At 42.0% G+C, this 21,655-nt stretch overlaps 1 protein-coding gene across 1 annotated transcript in view; it reads right to left on the bottom strand.

Moving 5' to 3' along the window:
* Positions 1-21,655, bottom strand: part of dpy (fibrillin-like protein dumpy) — a 114,845-nt gene that overhangs the window by 76,139 nt on the left and 17,051 nt on the right. The window contains exons 2-32 of the mRNA XM_076617060.1: positions 15,049-15,104; positions 14,550-14,745; positions 13,892-13,996; positions 13,393-13,509; positions 13,038-13,285; positions 12,291-12,540; positions 11,590-11,835; positions 11,299-11,418; positions 11,000-11,133; positions 10,565-10,802; positions 10,366-10,488; positions 10,144-10,278; positions 9,786-10,019; positions 9,062-9,577; positions 8,696-8,881; positions 8,349-8,600; positions 7,784-8,215; positions 7,162-7,455; positions 6,796-7,044; positions 4,851-6,611; positions 4,425-4,613; positions 3,954-4,335; positions 3,339-3,754; positions 3,049-3,199; positions 2,704-2,965; positions 2,278-2,542; positions 1,732-2,195; positions 1,390-1,645; positions 1,064-1,258; positions 790-972; positions 47-691 (exon numbers count right to left, since the gene is read on the bottom strand). Coding sequence (XP_076473175.1) covers positions 47-691; positions 790-972; positions 1,064-1,258; positions 1,390-1,645; positions 1,732-2,195; positions 2,278-2,542; positions 2,704-2,965; positions 3,049-3,199; positions 3,339-3,754; positions 3,954-4,335; positions 4,425-4,613; positions 4,851-6,611; positions 6,796-7,044; positions 7,162-7,455; positions 7,784-8,215; positions 8,349-8,600; positions 8,696-8,881; positions 9,062-9,577; positions 9,786-10,019; positions 10,144-10,278; positions 10,366-10,488; positions 10,565-10,802; positions 11,000-11,133; positions 11,299-11,418; positions 11,590-11,835; positions 12,291-12,540; positions 13,038-13,285; positions 13,393-13,509; positions 13,892-13,996; positions 14,550-14,745; positions 15,049-15,104 — 9,300 coding nt within the window. The remainder of the gene's footprint in view (positions 1-46; positions 692-789; positions 973-1,063; positions 1,259-1,389; positions 1,646-1,731; positions 2,196-2,277; positions 2,543-2,703; positions 2,966-3,048; positions 3,200-3,338; positions 3,755-3,953; positions 4,336-4,424; positions 4,614-4,850; positions 6,612-6,795; positions 7,045-7,161; positions 7,456-7,783; positions 8,216-8,348; positions 8,601-8,695; positions 8,882-9,061; positions 9,578-9,785; positions 10,020-10,143; positions 10,279-10,365; positions 10,489-10,564; positions 10,803-10,999; positions 11,134-11,298; positions 11,419-11,589; positions 11,836-12,290; positions 12,541-13,037; positions 13,286-13,392; positions 13,510-13,891; positions 13,997-14,549; positions 14,746-15,048; positions 15,105-21,655) is intronic.

Below are 21,655 nucleotides of genomic sequence, written 5' to 3'. Positions count from 1 at the left end.
TGGATACGAATGGAAAAAGATAAACTCCACTATCGAAGCTTCTTACCTTGACACTGGTTGTTCAAACAAGCGAAATTCTCCTGGCACTCCACGTCAGCGCGACATCCAATGACACAAACCAATCCCTCGCAAATCTCTCCGCTTCTACAATCTTCGTCTCTTCTGCACAACGATTTACAGATTCCCGAAGGGTCACAACGTTCGTTACTCAAACAATTTAAGTCTGTAGAACAGACAGGAGTGCACAGTCCTCCAATACAAGCTGTTCCTGTCGCACAGTCCCTGTTCGCTTGACAAACGGGTCCAGGCGATCTTAAACAAGCCACTTTTGCAGTTGGATTCGGCATGAAGCCTGCTGGACACGAACAGGTGGCTCGTTGATTAAATACTGTGCATTTAGCGTTTGGCCCACAAGGAGTGGCTTCGCAAGGATTGATGCATTTGTTCGTGATGCAAGCTTCGTTCGCGTTGCAGTCCTCGTCTGCGCGACAACCAAACGCACACATGTTGTGCAGACAGATGTGACCCAAGAAACAGTCGTTGTCGAGCCTGCAGGTGAGAAGGCAATTTCCTTGGACGCATTTTTCGTTGAAGGCGCACTCGTTGTCGCTAGTGCAGATTGGAAGACACACGTTGTCGCGACAAGTGTTGCCATCGTTACAGTCGTTGGTGTCTCTGCAGGACACGGGTACTGGAAAGGGTGAATATTATAAGATTGTATCACTTACAACGTTTTCCCTTCGAAGATCCTTGTTTTAAAGTATCTCCAGGACAAAATTTCTCACTCACATCTGACACATTCTACTTCCGAGTTACCGGTGAACCCAGGTGGACAGCTGCATTGTTTAATGTGACTCTTCACGTTGCATTCCGCATTTATTCCGCACGCGGCCTTCACGTTGCAAGGATCCAAGCACTGTCCATTGAGACACACATCTGACAGGTTGCATTCTTCGTCCGATTGGCAGGACGCTACAAGAATTTCAGATCACGTTGCTCTTAACCCATCGTATAGCAAATAAAGAAGCGAACGAACTGCTCTGGCTCGTTAGACGATACTCACGTCGACAGATTCCCTCGTAACAGTAGGTATTAGGCGAACAGTCCACGGCTGAAGTGCAAACAACCGGTTTAGGTCGACAGCCTATACTTAGATTGTTCGGATCACCCTCGTAATCGGACCGGCACTGACAGGCTCCTGCGTGGTAAGTGGCCACACAGTCTGCGTTTGGTCCACACTGTGTACGTGAACAGACATCTGCAACATCGGACAAAAAGTTAGAATTACCGGCTAATCGTTGCGCAAATTGATTTTTAGTCTCTGTCTTTGATATTAGGAGATAATTATCAAAAAATATCCTTTTCAATGTTTAAGATTCATAAACCTACCGAAACATTTGGGTACGTTGTTGACGTTTATACATTTTGCAGTCAGTGGGCAGTCTCCGTCCTGCAGACATTCTACCGGTGGCTGACAACCGCCATTATAAGGATCTCCAACCATTCCCTGTTGACAGTGACATCTATAGGACCCTCTGGAATTTTCACACACAGCGCCAGGTGCGCAAGGTTGATCCGAACAATAATCGATCAATTGACATCCATGAGTTGGCTCTCCAGTGTAACCCGGTTGACACGTACAAATCTGAGAAACGATAAATAACATGTACAACACAATTATCTCTTGTAAAATTTCGAACGTGACACATGATCGAGTGATTAATTAATTACTTGAACGTGTTTCTCTGCTGTGCAAATAGCATTGACGCCGCAAGGATTGTGAGCTAAACAAGCGATCCTGCACTTGTGCGTGTCACAAATCTTCTCTCCGCTGCAGTCGTCGTTGACCTCACATTCGATAGATTGGCATCCAATCTTGTCGTCTTTCGAATTTCCGAAGAATCCAGGCTTGCAAGAGCAAACTCCAACGTGATTGTCCGCTTTGCACTCGGCGTTGCGTCCACAGAGGAGTAGATCGCAAGCTTTCTGACATTCTGCTTGTCCAATGTTGTTCTTGATGCATCTTTCGTCGTAAGAGCAGTCATCGTCGGATATGCAACGTAATTCTTGCACGCAGATGTTGTTGTGACAGTATTGGTACTCGGGGCAACTGGAGTTGCTCTTGCAGGTGGGCTGACAGAGACCATTGATGCAAAGCTGGTCGCCGATACAATCCCTCGTGCTTCCACAAAGGGCTGTAAGAATATGAAATTTAGAGAATTTTCAAGAATTCAGTACGTTAAATTAAATCTTCTTAGAATATGTTCTTTCATTTACCAGTGCATATTCCTCCATTGCAAGCTGAACCAGTAGCACATTGGGAGTCCGATTTACAATATTGAACAGGTGTACAACCTAAATTAGGATCGCCAGTACCGCCAGGTTGACACGTGCACACTGCACTGTGATTTAAAGAAGAACAATCTGCTCCTTGTCCACATACGTTTGCAAGAGAACAAGGATCGACGCATTTGTGATTGTAACATGCGTCGGAAGGACTGCAGTCGCTGTGATAGTTGCATTCTAAGTGAACACATTCCGTCTAAAATTCAGAAACAGGAACAAACGAGCACAATTAACAAACGAAATTTTCTTCGGACGATTGAGCAATGAAAGAATAACTACGTGTTCCAGTAATTTAAACGAACCAACAAAAGTCAACTCTAAATCAAATCATTCTTTCTATTCGTAACTTATACTTACTGTCGGATTGCCAGTGGTCTGATCAGGACATCTGCAAAGTGGAACGTGATCATGAACGAAACATTCGGCATTTCTTCCGCACGAATGACTATCCGGTGATACGTCGCAAGGATTGGTGCATCTATTATCAATGCAAGCAGCAGTATTTGGGCAATCAAGGTCCGTGAAACAGTCTCCCGGTTGTTTGCAACCAGATTTGAAAGGATCTCCGACCAAACCATGAGGACAGATGCAAGCGTAAGAGCCTTCCGTATTTTGACAACTATGAAAAATATTGTAATATTTTTATCGCAAACTAGATTGAAATCTGAAATAAAGAATATTTAATATAGTGAGGTAACCTACACCGCGGAGGAGTGACAAGGATTCTTCAAACATTCGTCAATGTCTACGCAAATGTCACCCGCTAGCTCAAAACCAGGATAACATTTGCATATTCCAGAATGATCGGACGCTATGCAGTTGCCGTATCCACAGTCCACTTGATTACAAGGACCTGAATAAATGAATTGTCGATAAGTATGAGAGAGAAACTATCACTTTATGTTTGATCTATGAGAAAAGAACGCCGATTACCAAACAGATCAATAATTAACATACTCCATTTGTAAAATTACACGTATGTCGCTACTTACTGCTGCATTTGTTAGTATCCTGATTGCAGTATTTGTCTATAGAGCAATCGTTGTTAGAAAGACATTCCACTTTGAAGCACCCTGAAGAATCCCCAATGTAACCAGGCTGACATTGACAGGCAGCCGTGTGATCCAAAACGGAGCAAATAGTGTTGAGACCACAGTCAACCAGAGAGCAAGGATCGGTGCAATTATGTTGGACGCAAGCCTGTGAATCGGCACAATCTGCGTGTACGGTGCACTGGTGAGGAATTACACAACCTGTTCCCACAGGATCACCAGCTGTGCCTTGTGGGCAGACGCAGCGATAAGATCCATGAAGATTGACGCACTCTGCGCTCGAGTGACACGGTTGATCGTCACACTCGTTGATGTCCAGACAGTGTTCTGGTCCAGCAATGAATCCGTGGCTGCATCTAAAGAAAAAAATTTACAATTGTCGACAGGAATTTTACGAAATGATTAAGAATAATTATAAATAAGAATGATAGAAAGTATTTTAGAACAAGTATAAACGATTATGACTTGAGTTCATAAAAATATTATACAAATTGATCCAATTTTGCACTATTGCCACTATCTTCCCAAAGTAGCCATATTATATTCGATACTTACTTGCATTTGTTGTTGATGCACACCTCGTTATCGTTGCAACCAACGTCAGAGGTGCAACCTACTTCGCAAACTCCATCGATGCACAATTCACCTGGCAAACAATTACTATCGCCGTAGCACACTTTCATGCATATTCCGTTCTTGCAGCGTTCTCCTTCGGCACAGTTGTCCTGTTCGCTGCATTGACATTGACAGAATCCAGAGACACACAGATGCTGACTGGGGCAATCTTGAGGGCCTTCGCAAATATTCGGCACTCTGACGCAACCTTGTTGGGGTGTGGGATTTCCGTGGAATCCAAGGGGACAGGTGCAAGTGGTAGCGTGATTTGTGCAGCTACAGATCGCGTTTGGACCGCAAACGTCTTTCCTCTTGCATGGATCTGATCAAAATATTGGAAAATCGTTCGTTATTGACGTCGGATGGTTGGAATCTATCAAAGGGTTAAATTAATTTTTCACGCCTCGATACCTTGACACTTGTTGTCGATACAGGATTCCGTCGAAGGACAGTTCTTATTGCTTCGACATCCCAGAATGCACATTCCGTTAACGCAAGCCTGATCAGTTTGGCACTGTGTATGAGTAACACAAGGTACCATACACTTACTATCCACGCACTTTTCACCAGCAGAGCAGTCGGTAATGGCTCGACAAACAGCTACAACAACCAACATCTTTCTTAATAAAATCAATCACATTTCGCACAGTAAATTCGTATTTATTATTAGAACTACTAGAAAACTCGTCAAAATTACGAATTTCGTATCTTTTCCAGCAATTTTTTCCTTGCTCATCTAAATTCTAATTTCCATTGGCTCATATTGCCGAAGAGTAGTACACGCGATGCTACAAATCGATAATTCTGGCATTAATTGATCGGAAAGACAAATCTTACCTATACACTGTCCTTCAAGGCAGATGCTCTCTACGCAATCGGCGTCGACGTTGCAATAATTCGTGGCGCGGACGCAACCATCCTGCGGGCCCTTTGAAGATGGAATAAACTTATGAATACACTTGCAAGTGGGTTGGCCATTGATAATATCGCAAATAGAATTCAATCCACAGGCGTTTTCACAAGGATTGGCGCATCGATGATTGTGACAAATGGAATGCACAGGACAATCCTTGACACTGGCGCAATATCCTTCCGGTTGACAGCCTTTCACGTAAGGATCCCCGACAAAATTTGGTGGACACTGACAAACAGGATTGCTGGATGGTCCAGGAACACAGAGAGCTGTTTCATGGCAAGGATTCGGATGACAAGCTTCAAGAGGAACGCACTCGACGTCAGGAACAGGATTAGGCTTCAGCCCTGGAGGACACTGACAAATTGCCCTATGATCATCCGCGATGCAAACAGCGTTCACACCGCAAGCATTTTCATCACAAGCATCGTAACAAGTGTGCGTCAATCTATTGCAAAGCTGAGTGGGTGGACAGTCGATGTTATACACGCATGGAACAGCTCGACATCCTTTTACAACGTCATTGGGATCACCAGCGTAGAGGCCAGGTGGACATTCACAATTAGCTACGTGATTATGCACCACACACAAAGCATTTGGACCGCACGAAACGAAATTGCAGACTGGTTGACAGGTCAGAAGACCTTCTTTGGTGCTTCTACAGGTTTGATCCTCTGGACACTCGCTGTCAGTGGAACACTGGTCTTTCCTAGGTGTTTGACATCCTTGACGATCGTTTGGATTGCCGATAAAACCAGGCAAACACTCACAGCGACCTCGATGTCTCTCCGCCATGCACTGGGAGTTAATCGCACAGGTGAAACTTTTACAAACAGAGACACACTTTAATACACCAAGAGCGTCTGGCCTACAAGCTTCTGTAGTGTGACAATCATCGTCGGAGATACAATCAGGGACAGATGGTTTTTCGCAGGAGGATAGTATCGGATTCCATTCGTAGCCGTCTTGACACTTGCAAGTAGCGTGACCAGGAATTATATCAGGCTCGCACTTCTGGTGAGCACCACAGACTACTTTGCTACATGGATTTACACATTCGCGGACACCACCGTCCAGAAGAATACAGAAAGAACCTTCAGAACAATCTGAATCGTGTTCACATCTTGGTGTTACCACTGATTTAAATGGTTTACAGCCTTCTACGAGATTGCTAGGATTTCCCTTGTATCCATCGACGCAGAGACACGAAGACACGTGATTCTGGGTGATACATAATGCGTTTGGACCACACTGTAACTTGCTGCACGCGTCTACGCATTTCCTAACACCTTTCCCAACTTGGAAGCAGATCTGTTGAGGTTCACAATCGAGATCGTTAGAGCAGTGACCGTGAAGATAACAACCTTTGATCAAGTCGTTGGGGTTGCCACTATAACCAGGTGGACACACGCAAGCTCCATCCTGGCAGACTGATCTGGGTCCGCATTTTACATCGCTGCAGCGATTTATGCATTTGCCAGACACGCAGCTGTAGTCGAATGGACAAGGTACCGAGTCACTGCAGGTGCAGCTTGATGGATCGGTGCAAGGACCGACCTGGACCTGTTGGCAACCGATGAAGGGATTGCCGAAGTAACTTTCTTTACAGCGACAGTCGTAGCTGCCGATAGTGTTGATGCATACTGCGTTGCTCCCACAAGCGTTTCCATTACACTCGTTGATATCTGAAGAAATTAATAAAATTTCCCTCCATTATTGTATTATCTTCGAATTTTCTTTAAAGGCTTTTACAAATGGGTATAAACGATTTAAAAATGGATTGATATCTTTTTTAGTTACTATAAAATTCTTGAACTTTCTGCCAAAATTTAAGGAAGGGCAGTGTGACTTTGCTTCAATAATACGTACCATGACACTGAATATACGGATTTCCAGCGTATCCAGGCGGACACAAACATTCAACAGCATTCGGTCCAGCATTACAATGTGCATCCTTGCCACACAAAGCAGTGGAGCAATCAGATTTTTGTTGCACACCACAACCATGATACGGATTTCCACTGGTACCAGGATTGCACACACACTTAGATTCTTGCAACGTATATTCACAGTGAGCGTTAGAGCCACAAGCAGGATCACAGACAGCTGGATTAATCGCTATCAAATTACGAAAAATATATTAAATTGAGAAACTTAGGAAAAATGGAATTGATCGATATGCTCTCTGACGAGAGGCACGATCAATCTTTGATCGTCATTTCGTGTAACACTTACGTGGCATACAGAGGAGATCCGGATTTCCAATGAAATAAGGATTGCAGACGCATTTATTCGTCGATGGGTCACAAGATGCACCAACCCCGCAGACTATGCCTTCGCATCGACGTTTACACCTTCCACTTATGCACACGCTTGGTTCTGCGCAGGGAACTTCTGGAGAACAAACGTCCGGTTGACACTGACCACCAGGGAACGGGTTCCCCATGAAACCTTCGATACATTTGCACGTTGGTCCACTATAACTCACGATACACTGTGCTCCAGAGCCACACACGAAACCATCGCACTCTGTAAAACCAGTTATTACAATTCTTTTTTTGGTATATTAAAACAATCATGTAAAATATCGCGGTTGTTTAACGTTAACGTTCGGACCTTCCTCAGTCTCAATTCTCTCTGAATGAACCGAAGAAAGTACTAATTATATATACTAACTACTAATGAAAACTTCAAAATATTTAGCGTAGTACTCGGAGGTTCACTAAACCATCTCGTTCCGATGAATCAAAAAGATCGTGCTTTAAGACAAATTACGGATAGTAAGAAACACGACTGTATGAAAAATCACTTAAAGAACATAACGCGCTAAAAGATTACATAAAGATATAATACTCACGTGAAACACACTCGTTGTTTTTGCCTTCCACAAATCCAATTACACATCGACACCAGGCAGCATGTTTATCAGGCTCGCAGTATGCGTTTGGTCCACAAGGTATATTGTCACAAGGGTTCACGCATCTTCCATTGACACAAGCGAAAATATTGTCGCAATCGTCGTTAGAAGAACATTCGTTCTTAGCCACAGCGACTCTAGTACAACCACCGCCGTAAGGATCGCCCACTGTTCCCTTTGGACACTCGCAAATGTGATCGCCCTTGGTGTTAATACAGTAGGCACCGTGACCACAGGGATTATTAGCACACTCGTTCACGTCCACACAACCGTGTTGAGGATCACCTTCGTAACCAGCCTCGCACATACACCTCGGTGGATCGCTTGGTGTACATTTTGCGTTTATACCGCATGGGAACCGGTCACAAGGATCTGGAAATTAAAAAGAGAACATGTATGTGTATTTAAGAAATGTATGAAAAATGTGTGAACAATAATTTAAAATGATTCTCGCGAATTTCTCGAATCAGATATTGAGCATAGTGTTTCATATGGAGACGCTTACTCTTGCAAAGGTTTCCATCGAGAGGATCCGTGTAAAATGGCGGTGGACAAACACATTCACCAGGCTGCACGCATTTCTCGTTGGCTTTACACTCGTTGTCGCTTGTGCATCTTTTCTGAGCCGGAGAACACAGACCGTTGTATGGGTCTCCGCCATAGCCGTGTGGACAAACGCACTGATGAGATCCTGGCAGGTTTACGCACTCTGCTCCGTAGCCACATACTTGGTGTCCAACGATACACTCGTTTATATCTGCAAGTGAATGTTATTGCATCGTTCGTTTCGGTTATGTTGATAATGTAAATGAAGTTGATTGGTCGAAGAAGAATGAAGATTTTGATATAAACCTTCGCAAGAACCATCAGCCTTGGTAGTGTAACCCTTGGGACAAGCGCAGTAGCTGACTCCTCCAGCAATGGTGATACATTCTGCACCACTGGGACATTTTTCTCCCTTGGAACATCCGGCCAACATACATTTCCCATTGACGATCTTATACGGAGGCTGGCATTGACACTCGATACTGTTGCATTCTGTAATTATTGTCAAATGGTTACGCCGGATTTCATATTCTTCTAACGCAGGATTGAATCATTTCGAATCGTGACGATTTGAAATACATATGCGATCTGCAGTGTATTTAAGTACACATTGTAAACCGATCTTTCTAGTGTTAATAAATCTTGCAAATGTTAAAAACTAAAGTACGTTACCTTCGCAAAGGGAGAACGGATTTCCATTAAATCCAGGCGGACACTGGCACTCGTAGCTTCCAGGTAAATTCTTACAAATGGCGTTAACACCGCAGGCAGGTTTATCTCTGAGTTCCATACATTCGTTAATGTCTCTACATTTACCAGATTCATGATCCCTAGTATATCCTCTCTGACAAATACAAACGCTGCTCCCCACGAATTCATCCTTGATGCACTGTTCTCCAGCAGGACACGGAGTACTTGGTCCGCATACATGAGGAGCCTTCGATTCTTGACAACCACCACTGTAAGGATCACCTGTGGTGCCACTGGGACATTGACAGGAAAATGATCCTGGCTCGTTATTACAGATCGCTCCTTGAGGACACGGATTAATGGCGCATTCGTCAATGTCTCTGCAACCGCCCTTCACTCCTGGCTTTCCTGTGTAACCACTGCGACACAAACACGTGGCCACGTCGTTTGACAGCATACAGTGGGCGTTTGGTCCGCAAGATAAGTCTTCGCACGGGTCTGATTTTATGAAAAAAGTTATTCAAAAAATATTAGAATTCTTTGTGAAAACTGTAAAAAAAGATTCCGTAAAATAAAATAGCGTAAAATATTCTATACAGTTTCCTGATGTCAGGACTGACTAGACTAACTAGAACATTAGTTTTAAACTTAAATTGAGAGAAAAATTCTATAACGATTCGATGTTTCGATTAGAAAATTCACTCACGTCTACAGTCGTTTCCAACATTGGGTTCTGGGCACAGACAACGTTTCTGTGGATCACAAATGGCGTTTCCGGGGCAATCACCATCGACTTCGCAGGTAACTATGCCCACACACTTGATGTAAGGATCGGGATCTGGAATGGTCCCTTCTGGACAGGTGCAGGAATAAGATCCCTCGGTGTTGGTGCATGTAGCCCCGTGGCCACAAGCATCTGGTCTGCCACATTCGTCTACGTCTATTTTAAATCGACAATAAAACATCAGTGCTAATACAGACATCTTAATAATATAGGATAATGACATAGTAAATTTTTATTGTCTGTTCTCGAATTTTCGAATGTATCGAATTTTATAGTATACCCATGCATTGTTTGAAGGCGTTTCCAGAAAATCCAGGTTTGCACTGGCAACTAAATCCACCCAGAGTATTGGTACAGATGGCATTTTTACCGCAACGTCCCGAAGGACCATTTATCGCGTCACATTCGTTTATATCTAATTTAAAGAGAATTCAAGTATTATTGATTATCCATCAAAATGCTGAAATATTAATCATTTTTAACAACATTTCAAAGCACTTACCAACGCATCCAGCTGCAATGTCATTCGGATTAAAAGTCCAGCCATCCTCGCAGATACAATAAGCTTCGTGTCCATCTGCCTTGCAGTACGCATGATCTCCACAAGTTACTTCGTCACACGGTGCTATAAAATCATATTTATAGATGTCTGTCTGTAATTAACATTATTCTTTCATCACGATTATTCGAAACTTATTTACCTTTACAAGGTATGTGTGGCGGAGTTCCAACGAAGCCAGACTCGCATTCGCAGTGATAACTGCCCCTAGTGTTGCTGCAAATCGATGCAGGTCCACAAGGGTTCGAAAGACATTCGTCAACGTCCACACATTCGGCTCCAATGGCTTTGAACCCGTCCTTGCAGAAGCACTGATCTTCGATACACTCGGCGTTGTTCACGCAGTCGAAATTTGATTTGCAAAGTGTTGTCACGTCGGTCTGAACATTTTGTAATTTCACAGTTGATGAATAGAGAGAGAAACAAAAATGGTAAAGTAGTTAAGTATAATAAAGATTACGTGATGCCATGAAATTTTAGTAAAAAACAAAATGGTTAAAAATAATGAACATTTTCCAATCTCAGAAAAATTCGCTAAAAAAGACATAGTAAAGTGACAAAAAATTAACGTAATTACCTGTTCACAAGCGACTGTCGGATTGGGATTGGCACTATATCCCGGTGGACAGACGCAATTGTAACCAGGATCCGTGTTCTTGCAAATCGCATACCTTCCACAAGGGTTCTCTAATGCTGTGCATTCGTCGATATCTGAGAAACAGAGAAACAATATCGAAGTTCAACGGATAGAAGAGAAGAATTAATGCTGAAGAAAATATAATAATATCTTGTTGCCTTGTACCGTTTTAAAGTCTCAAATTTAACAAGCAATTAGTGTAATTAATTCATGGAAAAACTATAATCTCAGTTGCTAACCGCTGCATCCCTTAAACGGATCCCCAGTGTAGTCCGCCTTGCAACTGCATACGAAACTGCCGATCGTGTCGCTGCATTCAGCGTTTTCGCCGCAAGGATTTCTCTCGCATTCGTTCACGTCTGTTAATCAACACGGTTAATAAGGCGCTGAGCATTAATTTCATCATTTTGTTACTGTGGGATTGGGCGATTAAAAATTATATCTGGGGATTGCCAGTGACAGAATGAGACTAAAATGTTACTTTTCCTCTTTTTTAATATTGTAATAAGATGAGTTAGGTGATGACTGACTTTCGCATAATGTTAGTCCTTGACCGATGAAGCCTTGGGGGCAGATGCACTTATACGATCCTGGTACGTTGATGCATCTTGCGTTCTCCGCGCATGCATCCAACCGGCTGCACTCGTTCACATCGATGCAACCATGCGTTTCATCCATTTGATAGCCTGTCTGACATCTGCACTCGAAACTACCCTCTGTGTTCACGCACTCAGCATCCGAGCCGCACGGTGTACCCTCCTCGCATTCGTTTATATCTATTAGCGATGGTTAGTCAATATTTATTTACTACGTGTTTCAATTAATCTGTTTATGGTTTATTAATCGTGTTATCTAATAAATCTATGTTAAGAATCTTCTTTTGTTAATATTATCGAAAATAACGCTATTAACGAGGCTCGTACGTCTCCGCGGATCAACGAATAGGCGAGTATATAATATTTTGCAATTTATCTTTGTCTTTCTCGGATCTCGAATAATTAAGAAGTTCAGATTGTTATTTAAATTAATATATTTAATTAATATATTTAATGCATCGATCTTCTTCGTTGTTTTCCGACCATTATCTTACCATTATCAGGATTTATAAGCTAATCTATGTAATCTACAAACTAATATATACGTAATAATATTGAGGTATTCGATAGAAATTCAGTTGGGCTCGTAAGTTAGTAAGAAAATGTTTCGGATAATTAGAAATCGAGTTACCCACCGTGACAGCCTACCCAAGGATCGCCACTCATTCCTTCCGGGCAAGAGCAGCGGAAACTGCCATGTACGTTTGTGCACTCAGCTGAACGACCGCAAGGACTGCGCAGACATTCGTCGACGTCCACGCATTCTTCTTCAGGATCGCCGTTATATCCCTCGGGACATTCGCATTTGTGGGCGCCCGGAAGATTGACGCACAAGGCACCCCTTCCGCAAGCACCCGCGTAATCGCATTCGTTGATATCGATACACTACACAAAATTAATATTCTCTTGTACCATATGCAAACACCCAATGATTTTATCTTTATTTCCTCCAAAAAACTTTCCGTATACATGTACAGTGTGAGAGTCAAAAGAAAGTATACGCCTTACACAGTGAGGTTTGTACAATATCGTTTTACCTACAGGCTTGTCTATATTTTTTATTATTAATTCGTATTCCTACATACTTCCTATATACCAATAGTCATCGAAGTATTACGATACCTTCTGACTACTACTGAACGTAGATATTCCTGATCTATCCATACCTTGTTTCATAGTAAATGTTCGTTGCTGTTCATTTCCTTTATCGTTTCTTTTTCCTATTGTATTCTTTAACGATGTTCCCAATGGCATACGCTCGTATGACATTTCTTTCTGATTCTTCTCTTTCTTTTTTTTTTTTTTTTATCCCATAGAATATACTGACAACGTATAGGCGGAAAGAATTGGGACACCCTGTGTATACATATATAAATACTTACAGTTTCGTAGGGGTCTCCCGTGAATCCAGGTTGACAGGCACAAGTGTAGTTCCCCGGAATATTGTTGCAGACCGTATTATCACCACACGCACCAGATATCGCGCACTCGTTCACATCCTCGCAATGCACCTCGCCGTCGCCGATGTAGCCAGGTTTGCATTTGCATAGGAAATGCGACGGGAGATTGCAACATTCGGCGTTTTCCACGCATCTCGCAGCAAGTACCGGGTTATCACACTCGTTGATATCTGTAGACACGCGTCCAAGCGAAAATAAAACGATCTCGTATAACGTAAGAAATCAATGGAGCAGAATGATAGAGTGCGAGAGAGAATGATCAGACACGCGTACGTACCTTCGCAGTGGAAACCATCGCCTTGATAGCCAGGGAAACAGGAACATTGGAAACTACCAAGAGTATTCGTGCAATGCGCGAATATATCACAGGGACGGTATTTGCACTCGTTCTCGTCTGCAACATGTGTTTACATTTCCATAAAATATGACCACTACGTATTGACAAACTTAGTAAAGGTGCGCTTTAAATTTCAACTGTCTAGTGGTAACATGGCAAATTGTCGAAAGTAGATACTTCGGTCTTTTTCTCATTTATTCAAATCGACCGATTTATTTACTTTCCAAATACTCAGTAGCTTTCGGCAATTTCAAAATTTTCTAATTAATAAGTTGTTCTTCGAGAGCTATTCTATCATTTAATTTCTAATTTCCCGACGTACTTTAATACAGAATAACGTTTCTAAAATTTGACCAAACGACTTGAGCCTTCTGAGAAGTTAGAGGAATTACTTGATTAGATTATTTACGAGTAAAAGATTAGTTTCAAGAGTTTTTACCTGGCACCTGGCAATTGCAACCACCAAAACCGTCGTTGCAATGGCACACCGAGTCCAAGCAGACGCCATTCAGACACCTGGTGCCGTCCTCCTTGGTACAATCGTCTATCTCAAACAGAAAGGTGTAAATCAATTACCGATTCATCGTGGGTATACAATCCCTTAGTCATCCTATGAGAAAACAGCATCGGGTAAAAATCATGTCGATTACTATGAGTAATTCGTTTCCCTTACGTAACGCGTTCATCATCCATCCGTTCGTGATCGTCGAGGCAAAACGCCTGCGTTTAACGCGCGTGCAAACACCAGCGGAATAACAATAATAAAAATGAATGTCGCCGATTAATCGACGGCGGAAGACAGACTCGATGGAGTAGAAACGTGATGACAAGTTCGCGACTCCTCGTAATTGCTATGACGAGGCTGCGTTACGCGCGAGGCGTAAGTATGTTTGCGGTTTCACGCGAGGATCGCTTTGCTGGCGTAATCGGTGCCGAGAACAACAGAATGACGTAAAGGAACAGCGAAGATTGTAACGGTAGCGCGATCGCGTCGTGGAACAGGTAAAGCCTTTCTTTTCCTGTTAAGATCTGGTCGGACAACTATTTTTCCGCGTTGTTTTCCTTGGATGTAGCAAAGATACTGTATAACACGTTACCTGTGCATTTTAATCTCTCGCGTTGCTCGTCCGTCCCTTGGTAACAATCGACGTTGTTGTCGCACAGTTTGGAGAGTTCCAGTAGCTGTAGGATGTCCGTCGACTCGTTTACCTGACAGCCGAAGTAGCCGTCTTCGAGGTTCAGGAAGAACACTTCTCTCCTTAGTCCGTGGCCGAGTCCTCTCAGAGATTCGGCCTAGAAGATGTTACAGATGCTGTTTAGAATATTACCTCGCGTACGGTCGAACATTTGAAATCACTTTTCTAGTTGCATCTATGAATTTTATGAGTATTTTACGCTTCAAAAATCTTAATCTACACACTTTCTTTCATGCGCCGCCGCTGATACACACAATCGCGCAAAAACAATGTAGAACGTGTTAAACGCTCGCACGTGTAACCATTAAAGATAAGAAAATAACAGATTAATTAAAATTCCAAGGAAAATAATGCTCTTAATTAGAAATACTCTCAACGAAATAAAATCGCTTCTACTTACTGGACATAGGAATAGAAGTATCCACGCCACCAACGGCCAAAGATGTTTCATCTTGGCTGAAACGGAAACCAATTAATTCACATCTGTCAACACATTAATTTCCACCTAACAAAATTTTTATGAAAAATTATATCCCGCAGAATTCTATCATTTCTCGTAAGATGAACCGCAATAGGATTCGTTCTCACGATGACTCGTGGTCAAACAGACACAACCCTTTTGTACTTTTTTAACGATTTCCTGGGTTACGTTCGTCCAATTGTTAATCTTACGACATCGTGTTCCAACGTCAGTTTCACTTGAAAAACAATCCTTCGCGCAACAACGAAACATTATTATTAAGATCGCTGATGCATAACGAAGGAGCAAAAACTCAACGAACAGAAATATTAAGTTTCTGACGATGAACAAACGAAAAATGCAGGCTCGACGTGCAACATGAAGAAACTAGTCGATGCTATTTACCGAGGGAACCGACACGAGAACACCTGTTCCAGCCGTATATCGGCATTCGCGACCCCCTCACGAATAAACCCGAACCTAACTATATCGACTTACGTTAGCCCTGGCCCTGAAAACCTAATTTCCTGGTTACGTGGTGTTTTGAAATTTAAGAAGCCCGTTTCTGGGCCGCTAGGTGCAAGGATAGTTAGCAGCAACCTGTTATGCAACAGCAGGATATCAGGTTAAAGGAAATTAGTGAATTTTTATTCCCTCGGAGTTTTTAAAATTCAACATAAATTATGGTAAAAAGAAAGGTAGTGTGAGAAGATTTTTAAATGAAAGAAACTTGGCCGGTACACACGTTGGGAACACAATGCGCAGATAGAGCAGATGATTGTAGGTTAATTGGTTTTCTTCGTGACTAAAGATCGTCAGGTTTTGCTCCGTACCTAATTATAGGCATGCAAGGAACTTTAACTCGCTTTCAAGCTTCAATGCAGCATCCTTAAATCCGTGACGGATGAAATTCAAGCATTAAAAACCCCATCGGTAGCATTGAAAACGACAAAAACATGCTTCCAATAAAAGGCAGAGGTACTCGAACGCTTATAGAACATTTTTAGAAATATGTTACGTACGTTATAGGAAACTTTTTGCATGAGTACCGTAACGAGACACGACTATCGCCATTATATTGATGATGTTTGAAATATTTACAAGAATATCTTGTATATTCTATGCACATTCTCGGTGTTGCAAATTGCATCGATATAATCGTATTATATCGTATAATAATCGTGTCTCGTTACAATTCTAACGAAACTTCAAAACGTTTCGACTGACGCGCGTAATAATATCCGTAAAAAGTTTCTATAAACGTTCAAGTACTACTATCAGAGTTACGTATAGTATTTGTCAACATCTGTGTTCTCGAGTATTCGAGAAACATTTGAGAAATTCCAAGACGTTCGTCGTTCTCGAAGCACCTATAAAGATTTCATGGCGATGCAACGGCACCGGAAGCGGAGTTTTCAGGGGACGCCGGTGCACGCGATTCGCGGAAGGCGTCCTTTACGTGCTATGCGGCTTATGGTGAACGCGGCGAGCCCAGAACGGACGCATCGTACGCGAGCTCAGAACCTGGCACGTCGCACAATAAGTCAGGGCTGGCGATTAACCGCGCGGCGAAATGTTAACGACTGTACGTGCAGGGAGGAGGATTCGCCGCGAAGAGAGGAACGATCGAGGACGCGCGAGAGCAGCACGGTGGAACGTCGACACGAGGAAAAAGAGAAGGACAATTAGGGGAAGGAGCAGGAGGAACGTAGAAAGATGGCTAGGAAAAACGAACAGTAGGAGGGAACCGGCGGTAAGGACGCTAGGAAAAAAGAGGAAGATCGTCAGGGAAAACGTTCGAGGGAGAAAGGGAAAGAGAGAGCGAGATCGAAGAAACCGGCGAAAAGGAGGCGGAACGAAGGGCGAAGAAGGATGGAATAGAAATAGCAAGATGCGCTTTTGATTTCTCGTCCTACGAGTTTTTCTTCGACGATTTAGTCCTGATCTTGATAAAGATTCGCTGCGAATGGACTAGGGACGTAGCATGAAAAAGCCTGAAGAATCCGAGAATCATGCCTATTTTTAGCCTTGCCGTATGTTTGAATTCGTGCATACCTTAGAATTCTTACGGCCTTTGTTGGTCGTATCTCAAAACAATTCATGTTGCAATACAAATGTACTCTTCGTCTGCATATATTAACTTCATTCGTGAGTAACGAGAGTTTAATCACGTGGGTAGTACAGCAGGATTGGGTAGACTGCATAAAAATTGAGTCTTTTAGAGTCGAAATTGAACAATCGTATCTTTCATCAATTTCTCAATTTCGCAAATAGAGTCTCAATGAACGTTGATATTTATTAAGAGCTTGTTAACGAGTATCGTGATGAGAATGGGAGCACGAGATCCAGAAAAGGAAGACTCGGAAGAACGTAACAAAGGAGAACGTGCGAGTACGATACACCTGTGGCCTGTCCCTTCTGCTTGTACCGATGCCTTCCTGTATCCCTAACTCCACAACGTCAAACGACTAGACAGCTGGCAGACCTAGTGGATTACCTATCGGTTGACTTTAAATTCTCATCGTGGAAATTAACCACCCTCCTCGCTACGAATTTCAGATGTGTCGATATCGCGCCATTTCCGCAATTCCGCACGAAACATTCACGGAAGCGATTTGAAAAAAGTGTGATGTAACAAAATGATACCATACGCTGCTTGAAATTCAGCATTTATCGTATAATTTAATTGGGTAACGCTAACGAATGAGATAATGTTACATCGTTGAAATTCAATTAGTAGAACGAGGAGATCTTTTTGGAATCAAATAGCATGGACTTTGGGAGATTGATATTCAGCTACATCGCGAAAGTTTCGATACTCTCTAATTTCGGATTTTTGATAGAGAATAATCGAGGAATTTTTTATAAAAGGAACCTATAGCGTTTCTAGTCGAATAACTGAGTTATTATAAAATATTCCATTACTTCGTACATATAAAAGTGGGAAAATAATTGCTTGGAAGGCATTATAATTATCAATACAAACGTAGCTAATAATAAAATATTGAAACTACAATTTTCAGAGCAATTTATCCAATTTAGCATTGCCGAACCACATTTCATTTTACGATCCGCTTTTCTAAATAGCTTCGTAATTTCTCTTGTGGAGAACGAGACAAAACAAAGGGAAATTCTACGTGTTGCACTCTCACGCGCGTTCACTTTATGCAAATAAAGTCATGCCATTTTGTCGCGGCGCTCAGTAAGGGTATCGGCGTGAAATGTGTTACCATGTCAATGATATCATCCGGTAGGCAGACAGAAGGAAACGGTGACAAAACCTATCAATTAGTCGGCGACGCATACACGCCAGCCACAGTGACACGCGTGCCTCGACACGTTTGTATCTCCCGTGCAAATAACGCAAAACTCCCACGCGCTTGCATTGCGACACCTTTTGCAAAAAAAAAAAGAACGGGTCAATGCGAAGAATTCGTCGATGTCCTTTTTCATGACCTCCTTTCAGTTATCTCTTAATGGTCCTTAAATAACTCCATTTCTTGCCATTTCTGTTATATTTTCTCATTATCGTTATTTATTTTTTTTTATTTTTTCCTAGCCTCTATTATTTTTTAGTGGTTCTGATTTTTGTCTATAGTCATCATTACTAAGCTACGGATTTCTGTGAGAAATTTATATTTTTACGACCGTAACTAGAGAAAGAGGATTTCGTTAGAGAAATTTATCTTATCTATAGGAAACTATAATCAGCTCCTTATCTTCGTATATTACGCGCACTCCATGCAATTTTTCATCTTTAGATCACGCGCGAAATGAATAAAAATCCACAATCTAATTATCAACGATACGATGAAATGCTGGTTAAAAGATTTCGAAAATTCTAAAATCTCCAGCCCACGTCGTTTACGATTTCCCTCCATATTTATGTTAATTTCGACACTCGAACGTGCCTATAGATTCAGTGGCTTAATCGAACGACGTAATTATGAACAAGCGGCGCCATCAAGGATAACGAACCGGCTTAATAATTTAATCCTTGCGATGTGGTAAATTTTTTCTTCATCGAATCGCCCACGATTCGTTTACGTTTTATGGAAGCTGCGTGGTTCCTGCAGTGTCGTGAAAGCGTTTAGATATGACACAATATGTCTGTAGTTCCGACAACTCGTACTAGTTTTCTTCTTTTTACTGCGTGTGGATGAGGATCGTCCCACGCGTACGAGATAGCGCGTGTCAGAAGGAAATTTCTCCTCTTAGGTGATTACGGATCATTATAAAAGTATTCGTTTTAATAAGCGTTCATCATATACACAGAGTTAAGCTATTATTACATTATTATATATAGCATTACGTTAATTAATGAATTGCAACTGCTGTATAATTTGTACGCGATGAAACTATAAATTATTTTCTTGTCGCTTTAAAACACAATTTTCCTCGCAATGCTGTTAGCGAATTGCGTTTGCCAAAGATCGACTTTTTCTAAGAGACTTAAAATCTGAGTCATCGAAGAACGCCTGGAGGATACAGTTAGGTATTTAGCGAGAGACGTCAAGCTTGAAACAGAACCTTAATTATTACGCTATTCACCTTTTCTCCGGCTAAAGCGCGTTAAGGCGCACGCGGTAAAATAAATATTTATCAATCGTTGTACCGATTTAATGGGAAAAAGTGACACGACGGGAGACTCTCTTTCTCTCTCACCTTGGTCACGCGTACCTATCTGTTGCAAAACCGATTCGATTCGCGCGAGAAAAGGAGAAATGCAAGCGAAGTCGAAAGCTTGTCGTCGTCATCCACCGACACGAATTCGTGTGCTACGAAACGCAATAACGGTTCCCGTGGACAAAGACGTTCAGCCTAGAATTCTAGTCACTGAGTTCAACCAACATCATATCGTTGAATAATAAATTTTGCAAATTGAGTGAAATTTCGCCATTCTGCGTAAGAAAGTCGCTCGTGAAAATGTTTCGACGTTTATAGAAACTTTTTACGAATACATCGTGCGTGTTATGCAAAACGTTTCGAGAGTTCATTAACGCTGTAACGGAACACGAATCGCAGATAAGATATCTGTAAACATTTTTTGCGCTGTTCAGATACTTTCATGAATTATCATGGCAATTTCATATGGACGATACTGGCGAATTTCTTAAAATTTTGCGACTATTTTAGTGGTTTTGCGTTCTCGCCAACTTTTGATTCTGATAATTGTTCTGAAAGCAATGAACCTGACTTCTGTCGGGATTCGACATAATCACTGCGGTAATTCGTATAATTTGCGGTGTATCTCGTCACGAATTAATTCCACTCCCCATGTCAGCAGCCACTGGTGCGTTAATTAGCGTCGTTTCATAACGATTCTCGAATAGGAAGGAAGCATAGGTCAACAGCCTGGCTTTAACCGATCGCCTTGTAACCGATGATCGATTACATCCCGACCATTAATGTTTCCTCTTCGTGAACGAGCGTCCAAATCGATTAACTTAAACATCGTTGAATTAAATCTGGAAACCAGACTCACAGCTTCATTAGCATTCGATAATCAAATTTCGCTCGTTATTTCAGCGAAAACATATTCCGCATAGATTTATGTGTTGAGGCAAACGCGATTAACATCAGAGCTATCAGAACGCTTGAGATCATCTGTTCGTCGCTTTTTAGAGAAATTTTATGGATTTGTAATCATACGTTTTTGAAGGCCCGTCGCTTCTTTTCACAAGTAATGGTATCGTTCCAAAGCGTGCAAATTAAAAAACATCATGGACTCGCTTACTTATTACAATATCGTGTGTATATGTGTATATATTCTTTGTCATAATTTAGGACATCTATCATAATTTACGACGATGATTAAAATCGTTGCAGATCAATTTGTTCGTCGTTTTCTAATTAAATCGTACCTTGTCGAAAATGAGAAGATAAACCTCTGTACAGTGGTTTATCTTCCATTTTAATTTGTTCAGTAGACAATTTTTACACTTTAGTAGTCGGTTGCTCTTGCATTATATGTTATCCTTCGAGATATCATCTGCCGATGCCATATTTGGCTAGAAACGACGCGATTAAGAGTCACGTTTGCAAGCGAAACGAGTATCGATAAAGATATCGCTATTTTAAGAAGAGAAGGAAGCAGTCGACGATGCCGCGTGCGAAACGAATCAGACTCGGTTGCAGCGCGTTAAGAAATTCCTATTCTGAACACGATCAGACGTCCATCGTATTTGCCTGTGGCAACATCCGGCATGAATCAACAAAGTATAAAAGCCGGCAAGTGATTCGGGCCTAAAACATACGCCCACCGCGAGCTCAGAACGAGAGAGCGGCCGTACGAGGCGAGACAGAATTATTCCGTTGCGAAGTGAAAGTTCTTCGAGTTGGTTCGAGTACAAACTAGACTGGCGTAACGCGTGCTGCTCTCATCGCCCGTTCTTCGTCATCGAACCAATTCCAAAATTTTTGTTATTAACTCAAAATGCCGCTGGAAGCCTGTTCGTCGCTCCCTTTAATTATTTTCCTAGCTTTCGTAGCATTACTATGATGTTTAGAAACGAAAAATCGTATCTTCGAATTCTTCGTAATTAAC

This window comes from Bombus vancouverensis, chromosome 3 (genome assembly GCF_051014615.1).
Source record: "Bombus vancouverensis nearcticus chromosome 3, iyBomVanc1_principal, whole genome shotgun sequence".
Taxonomy (NCBI): domain Eukaryota; kingdom Metazoa; phylum Arthropoda; class Insecta; order Hymenoptera; family Apidae; genus Bombus; species Bombus vancouverensis.
This window is presented reverse-complemented; position numbering and strand designations above follow the sequence as displayed.